The following is an 8,408-nucleotide window of genomic DNA, read 5'->3' on the forward strand; positions in this document are numbered from 1 at the left end:
CCATGAGGTCTGACTTCAAGTCCTCTGAATAAGTCGGGATCCGCTCCAGGTGCGGCGTCTCAGTATACCGTGAGCTGTAGCTTGCGGTATACTGAGCTTAGGGTAACGGGAGGATGCTAGTTTCTGTCCTCCCGTTACCCTAAGGAGAACTATGGGGAAAAACACTGACCCCATAGTTCTCCTTTAAGTGCAAGTGGAAGCTCCTCTGGTACAGTGACTAATATGAAAGTGGTGAGGCCATTAGAGTGTAAGCTCCTCTGGTACAGTGACTGATGTATATTTGGTATATATCACACAATTGTAGATTAGAGTTACAGATTTTCACGTTTTATGAAGATATTTTATGCTGTTCTCTCTCTCTTGTCTTCATACAGCTGTGATTGTCTGATGGGACCAGAATGCGGATGTATACTAGATGCATGCTCTGCGCACTGTCCATATTTGTGTGCGTTGCCGTCATTTTATTCTCCAACCGTCTACAATCCGGACATCAGGAGATGAGAATACAGAACCTTCCCATTGCCACAGACACCATCACTGCTCTGGATCATCGAACATTCATCATCGCTCCGTATTATGAGCCTAGACTTGGCCGGTCAGTTCGGGTCATCGCCATCATCCATGTATCTGTGACCGAGCTCTATTGTATCTTCCATTGTTCCACCAATCAGGACGTCTTCATCAGGGCTGAAATTGCATTTCACAGAGACAGATATGGGTTCCCATATGGAGAAGCAGAACTTCTGTGTCCAGAACCTTCTGGGTGTGATTACACTTATATGTCTTTCTCTTCCATGATTTCCACAAACACGAGTCAGAACTTCCTGTTTGAAGTCAGGAACCGTCCACCACAGCCGATCTCTAACAATTTCACCGTCTGCATGTCTACTTTGTATGGAAACTACAACAATGTCCTCCAGGTGGTCCAGCACATTGAGATGTATAAGATTCTGGGGGCCTCTAGAGTCACCATCTATAACACCAGCTGTTCCCGTGATGTAGATAAGGTGTTACGTCATTACATTGATGAAGGAACTCTGGAGGTTGTGCCATGGCCAATAGACCGCCATTTTAAAACATCGAGAAATTGGAAATACACCCCAGGACTCACCACCGAGATTGGTTATTTTGGACAACTGACAACCTTAAATGATTGTTTATACAGAAATATGTACAAAAGTAAGTTTGTTGTCTTCAATGACATTGATGAAATTATTCTTCCGGTCATAGACCGGGACTGGTCTTCACTGATGGAGAGTCTCCAGAAACAGTTTTCGGACACAAGTGTCTTCCGCTTTGAAACTCACGTCTTCCCCACCTTTGACAACAGCTCCAAATTTGATCTCTGGTCTCATGTACCCGGGATTAATATTCTCCTCCACACCTTCCGAAAACCTCTCAACCCGAACATGCATAATCCTCGTAAATTGATTGTGAACCCCAGGAATGTGTTTCAGACCTCTGTCCATTATGTTCCAAAATATACAGGAAAAGCTACATATGTACCAAACACAACGGCCATCAATTTCCACAGCAAAGGAAGCCGGGGGAAGGGCATCACCAGTGAGGACTTCATTCGGGATGACATAGTGCTGAAATACAATGCGTCCTTAGTGCCAAATGTAGATAGAGTGATTCAGAAACTCTTCCCTCTCCAATAGATCCCTCTCTATATATCCTGCACAACAAAACCTGGAACTTTATATATCCAAACAGAGTACTGATCAATCTGGTCATTGGTGGAGAGAGGTCACTGACAAGAAACCTCCACTGCTTAGTTACATGCAATAAAATATGTTTATATGTATGGACATAGTGTATATGAATGTATGGCCTGTCTTCTGAGTCCCTGCCTAGAACCACAGTACATTGTATAATGTTTACAGATCCCGCACTGCTTCCTCCTCCATGATATAGAAAGACACACACTGTCATCATATATAAACGTCATCATCAAGAACTGCTTCCTCCTCCATTCTACGACAGACACGTTGTCCCCTTACATACAGCTCACTGATCCAGCACTGCTTCCTCCTCCACTGACCACTATCTGACATGGCAGACTCTTGAACCATATATACAGCTTGCAGTTCTGCTTTATCTTTTTCCCTCCAGCCATGCTCAGCCCCAGTCTACATATTATCATCGTGATCCATGACCAAGTCACATGCAGCATCCTCTATTGTTAGTCCATAATCAGATCTATGCCATCTCTGTTTTTCCCTATACGTGGTTATCTGCTTCTGTGTTTTGCCTACTCTCTTCCCTTAATCCATGGTCATCTCCTCTCTGCCTCCTCTCCCTTTCCACCACCCATGGCCAACTCCTCTGTGCCTCCTCTTTCTTCCCTCAATCCATAGTCATCTCCTCTGTACCTCCTCTATCTCGCCCAATCCTTTCTCATCTACTTGGTGCCTCTTCTCTCTAACTCAATCCATGGTCATCTTCTCTGTGCTTCCTTCCTCTCACCACCCAACCCTTTGTTATCTCCTCGGTGCTTCTTCACTCTCTTCCCCCAATCCATTGTCATCTCCTCTGTGCCTTCACTCTCTTGCCTGATCCATGGCCATGTCCTCTGTGTCCCCCCTCTCTCTCACCCAGTCCATTGTCATCTTCTCTGTGTCCCCTCTCTCTCACCCAGTCCATGGTCATCTCCTCTGTGCCTTCACTCTCTTGCTTGATCCATGGCCATGTCCTCTGTGTCCCCTCTCTCTCAACCAGTACATGGTCATCTCCTCTGTGCCTGCTCTCTCTCACACAGTACATGGTCATCTCCTCTGTGCCTCTGCTCTCTCACCCAATCCATAGTTATCTCCTCTGTGCCTCCTCTCCCTCACCCAATCTATAGTCATCTCCTCTGTGTCCCCTCTGTCTCACCCAATCCATGGCCATCTCCTCTGTGCCTCCTCTCTCTCACACAGTACATGGTCATCTCCTCTGTGCCTCCTCTCTCACCCAATCCATGGCCATCTCCTCTGTGCCTCCTCTCTCTCACACAGTACATGGTCATCTCCTCTGTGTCCCCTCTCTCTCACCCAATCCATGGCCATCTCCTCTGTGTCCCCTCTCTCTCACCCAATCTATAGTCATCTCCTCTGTGCTTCTTCTCTCTCACCCAATCCATGGCCATCTCCTCTGTGCCTCCTCTCTCTCACCCAATCTATAGTCATCTCCTCTGTGCTTCTTCTCTCTCACCCAATCCATGGCCATCTCCTCTGTGCCTCCTCTTTCTCACTCAGTCCATTGTCATCTCCTCTGTGTCCCCTCTCTCTCACCCAATCCATGGCCATCTCCTCTGTGCCTCCTCTCTCTCACACAGTCCATGGTCATCTCCTCTGTGTCCCCTCTCTCTCATCCAATCTATAGTCATCTCCTCTGTGCTTCCTCTCTCTCCCCCAATCCATGGCCATCTCCTCTGTGCCTCCTCTCTCTCACACAGTCCATGGTCATCTCCTCTGTGTCCCCTCTCTCTCATCCAATCTATAGTCATCTCCTCTGTGCTTCCTCTCTCTCCCCCAATCCATGGCCATCTCCTCTGTGCCTCCTCTCTCTCACACAGTCCATGGTCATCTCCTCTGTGTCCCCTCTCTCTCATCCAATCTATAGTCATCTCCTCTGTGCTTCCTCTCTCTCCCCCAATCCATGGCCATCTCCTCTGTGCCTCCTCTCTCTCACACAGTCCATGGTCATCTCCTCTGTGTCCCCTCTCTCTCATCCAATCTATAGTCATCTCCTCTGTGCTTCCTCTCTCTCCCCCAATCCATGGCCATCTCCTCTGTGCCTCCTCTCTCTCACACAGTCCATGGTCATCTCCTCTGTGTCCCCTCTCTCTCATCCAATCTATAGTCATCTCCTCTGTGCTTCCTCTCTCTCCCCCAATCCATGGCCATCTCCTCTGTGCCTCCTCTCTCTCACACAGTCCATGGTCATCTCCTCTGTGTCCCCTCTCTCTCATCCAATCTATAGTCATCTCCTCTGTGCTTCCTCTCTCTCCCCCAATCCATGGCCATCTCCTCTGTGCCTCCTCTCTCTCACACAGTCCATGGTCATCTCCTCTGTGTCCCCTCTCTCTCATCCAATCTATAGTCATCTCCTCTGTGCTTCCTCTCTCTCCCCCAATCCATGGCCATCTCCTCTGTGCCTCCTCTCTCTCACACAGTCCATGGTCATCTCCTCTGTGTCCCCTCTCTCTCATCCAATCTATAGTCATCTCCTCTGTGCTTCCTCTCTCTCCCCCAATCCATGGCCATCTCCTCTGTGCCTCCTCTCTCTCACACAGTCCATGGTCATCTCCTCTGTGTCCCCTCTCTCTCATCCAATCTATAGTCATCTCCTCTGTGCTTCCTCTCTCTCCCCCAATCCATGGCCATCTCCTCTGTGCCTCCTCTCTCTCACACAGTCCATGGTCATCTCCTCTGTGTCCCCTCTCTCTCATCCAATCTATAGTCATCTCCTCTGTGCTTCCTCTCTCTCCCCCAATCCATGGCCATCTCCTCTGTGCCTCCTCTCTCTCACACAGTCCATGGTCATCTCCTCTGTGTCCCCTCTCTCTCATCCAATCTATAGTCATCTCCTCTGTGCTTCCTCTCTCTCCCCCAATCCATGGCCATCTCCTCTGTGCCTCCTCTCTCTCACACAGTCCATGGTCATCTCCTCTGTGTCCCCTCTCTCTCATCCAATCTATAGTCATCTCCTCTGTGCTTCCTCTCTCTCCCCCAATCCATGGCCATCTCCTCTGTGCCTCCTCTCTCTCACACAGTCCATGGTCATCTCCTCTGTGTCCCCTCTCTCTCATCCAATCTATAGTCATCTCCTCTGTGCTTCCTCTCTCTCCCCCAATCCATGGCCATCTCCTCTGTGCCTCCTCTCTCTCACACAGTCCATGGTCATCTCCTCTGTGTCCCCTCTCTCTCATCCAATCTATAGTCATCTCCTCTGTGCTTCCTCTCTCTCCCCCAATCCATGGCCATCTCCTCTGTGCCTCCTCTCTCTCACACAGTCCATGGTCATCTCCTCTGTGTCCCCTCTCTCTCATCCAATCTATAGTCATCTCCTCTGTGCTTCCTCTCTCTCCCCCAATCCATGGCCATCTCCTCTGTGCCTCCTCTCTCTCACACAGTCCATGGTCATCTCCTCTGTGTCCCCTCTCTCTCATCCAATCTATAGTCATCTCCTCTGTGCTTCCTCTCTCTCCCCCAATCCATGGCCATCTCCTCTGTGCCTCCTCTCTCTCACACAGTCCATGGTCATCTCCTCTGTGTCCCCTCTCTCTCATCCAATCTATAGTCATCTCCTCTGTGCTTCCTCTCTCTCCCCCAATCCATGGCCATCTCCTCTGTGCCTCCTCTCTCTCACACAGTCCATGGTCATCTCCTCTGTGTCCCCTCTCTCTCATCCAATCTATAGTCATCTCCTCTGTGCTTCCTCTCTCTCCCCCAATCCATGGCCATCTCCTCTGTGCCTCCTCTCTCTCACACAGTCCATGGTCATCTCCTCTGTGTCCCCTCTCTCTCATCCAATCTATAGTCATCTCCTCTGTGCTTCCTCTCTCTCCCCCAATCCATGGCCATCTCCTCTGTGCCTCCTCTCTCTCACACAGTCCATGGTCATCTCCTCTGTGTCCCCTCTCTCTCATCCAATCTATAGTCATCTCCTCTGTGCTTCCTCTCTCTCCCCCAATCCATGGCCATCTCCTCTGTGCCTCCTCTCTCTCACACAGTCCATGGTCATCTCCTCTGTGTCCCCTCTCTCTCATCCAATCTATAGTCATCTCCTCTGTGCTTCCTCTCTCTCCCCCAATCCATGGCCATCTCCTCTGTGCCTCCTCTCTCTCACACAGTCCATGGTCATCTCCTCTGTGTCCCCTCTCTCTCATCCAATCTATAGTCATCTCCTCTGTGCTTCCTCTCTCTCCCCCAATCCATGGCCATCTCCTCTGTGCCTCCTCTCTCTCACACAGTCCATGGTCATCTCCTCTGTGTCCCCTCTCTCTCATCCAATCTATAGTCATCTCCTCTGTGCTTCCTCTCTCTCCCCCAATCCATGGCCATCTCCTCTGTGCCTCCTCTCTCTCACACAGTCCATGGTCATCTCCTCTGTGTCCCCTCTCTCTCATCCAATCTATAGTCATCTCCTCTGTGCTTCCTCTCTCTCCCCCAATCCATGGCCATCTCCTCTGTGCCTCCTCTCTCTCACACAGTCCATGGTCATCTCCTCTGTGTCCCCTCTCTCTCATCCAATCTATAGTCATCTCCTCTGTGCTTCCTCTCTCTCCCCCAATCCATGGCCATCTCCTCTGTGCCTCCTCTCTCTCACACAGTCCATTGTCATCTCCTCTGTGTCTTCTCTTTCCTCCCCCAGTCCATGGTCATCTCCTGCTTCCCTACTCTGACACAATCTATGGTCTCTCAGCAGCCATCGATTTCCAACAATTAATAGCCACCTGATACTGGCAGCTGGGAGGGTATTCGGCCTCCTCAGGAAGCTCTCAGTGCCTCGGCATTTTACTTGTGTACCATAGTCTCCACTTTCTGCTCCTGGAAACCTGCAATCCTGATTCTGATCCCTCTACCTGCTTCCTGTGGCCCTCTGGACCCGGCTGCTATACCAGTTTCTCTCTTATAGTTAGGTATTTGTACTCTGCACTTGCGTTTGTTGGTGTGCCGTATATTCGTTGTTTTTCACCTTCGTTGTGTTCACAAGAAACCTCATTGTTTCTTCACTTCACTTTGGGTCCAGTCTCTGTTGCTCAGTTCATATATTAGGTCACAGCTGTTTTGTAGAATACCTGCATGTGGTATCCTAACAGCCAGTGGCGTAACAGTCACCATGGGGCCCGGTGAACAGTCGCTATGGGGCCCGGGGCACAGTGGGGCCCGGCCAGATGCCGTGCGGGCCTCCTGGGTTACTATGGGATCCTCTGCTGGTGGCTTTCACCGGCGGCTGAAGACAAACACGCCGCTGTTCAGATCACTGACAGTAATCTGTGCAGCAGCGCGTTCCTCTCCACAGAGTCAATGAGAGCCAGCAGCGGCGGTGGAGCAGGCTGGACCTGGCAGTGGAGGAGGAGGAGGGGCCCGTGGTCGGCAGGAGGGGAGGAGGCGGGGCTTGGTGACGGAGAAGGAGGCGGGCCCGGGCGACGGAGGAGGAGGCGGGGCCCATCAGCGAGCGTGGAGGAAGAGAGGAGGCGGACAGGTAAGGAGTGCGACCAGCCCACATGACCCTGCAGAGCCCACCATAGAGAGTCTATGGTGGTCTCTGCAGTTCACCCTCAGGTGGGATCTCGGGTGGGCTCTGCAAGGGGTACAACTAGAAATCAAAAAATTTTGGTATGGGGCCCTATCACGTACCTGGTAGGGAGCCGAGTTGTGAGGAGGCCTCCTTTGCAGCACGAGTTCCACACCCCTGAATGTGGAGACAGGAGGTGGGGAAACAACGGGCAGCACCGGTGCCGGATGATGCCGGACACTGGGCCTGGGCAGGTCCTTGAGGCCCGTCTTCCGTGAGACAGGAAGCAGGTGCTGATGCGGCTGGAGCAGAGCGGAGTCGGGCAAGCCAGGGTCAGCAACAATCGGGCGGCAAGGTACGAGAGGAGCAGGCAAAGGAGAATCCAGGGACAAGCAGAAGTCGGAGGCAGGCGGCAGTCAGGCAAGGTCAAGGAATCCGGTCAATGAAGATACGGCAACAGGCAAGATACAGGACATACACTAAAGCTGAAAGACCACTCAGCAATGATCCTGGGAGTTGGGCCAGCTTAAATAGGATCATCCCCAGACAGAGCAAGTCACTTCCTGTGCGCCATGTGCGCGCGACTTCGCGCATCCGGCTGCCGTTAGCGCATGCGCAATAGCCGCTGCTTCCCGCAAATGCGGTGAACAGGCGCATGCGCAGTCGTAACTCTGCTGCCAGGCATGGTCTTACAGGCCCTGTGATTTCTAGTTACGCCCCTGCTGACAGCCTCCTCCCTCTCACCCTAACCCGAGATCCCAGAAGAGATTCCTATTATCTTTGTAGGGATGAGCAAATCTGCCCAGGTCCCATTCACAGGGGGCTTCATGAAATCCATAGTATAGCAATTATGTGTAAAATCCGCGTTTTTGGAGTTTCCTTTCAGTATAATGTGTCGGCAGCAGGTAAAAAAAAAAGTTAATCCTATAATAACTCTCTGAAATCTGAAGACAATAAAGTCACTGCGCTAAAAAATCTACAACTTATACATAAAGTGCCTCGTGATTGTCCCACAACATGTGACCTCCCCAATGGTTACAATCAATACAATCTCAAACCTGCACGTGCAATGTGTTGTGATCCCGATGACATGCGCAACTCCGCAAATTCGTCGCTACAAAAAAAAAAAGTCTCTTTTAAAAAGTTATTTCAACGATATATAAAGTGCGATTGTGCTCCCC

General features: G+C 50.7%; 1 protein-coding gene across 1 annotated transcript; it reads left to right on the forward strand.

Moving 5' to 3' along the window:
* Positions 1–398: 398 nt before the first annotated feature.
* LOC108793655 (glycosyltransferase family 92 protein F13G3.3-like) lies at positions 399–1,661 on the forward strand. Its single transcript, XM_018564660.1, has one exon. The coding sequence runs from the start codon at positions 399–401 to the stop codon at positions 1,659–1,661; it is 1,263 nt and encodes a 420-aa protein (XP_018420162.1).
* The last annotated feature ends 6,747 nt before the right edge of the window (positions 1,662–8,408 follow it).

Source organism: Nanorana parkeri, unplaced genomic scaffold, assembly GCF_000935625.1.
Source record: "Nanorana parkeri isolate BGI_ZX_2015 unplaced genomic scaffold, ASM93562v1 scaffold771, whole genome shotgun sequence".
Classification (NCBI taxonomy): domain Eukaryota; kingdom Metazoa; phylum Chordata; class Amphibia; order Anura; family Dicroglossidae; genus Nanorana; species Nanorana parkeri.

What these genes read in the sequence shown, in the direction of transcription:
- LOC108793655 (XM_018564660.1), top strand. Translation starts at nt 399, where the DNA reads ATGCGGATGTATACTAGATGCATGCTCTGCGCACTGTCCATATTTGTG.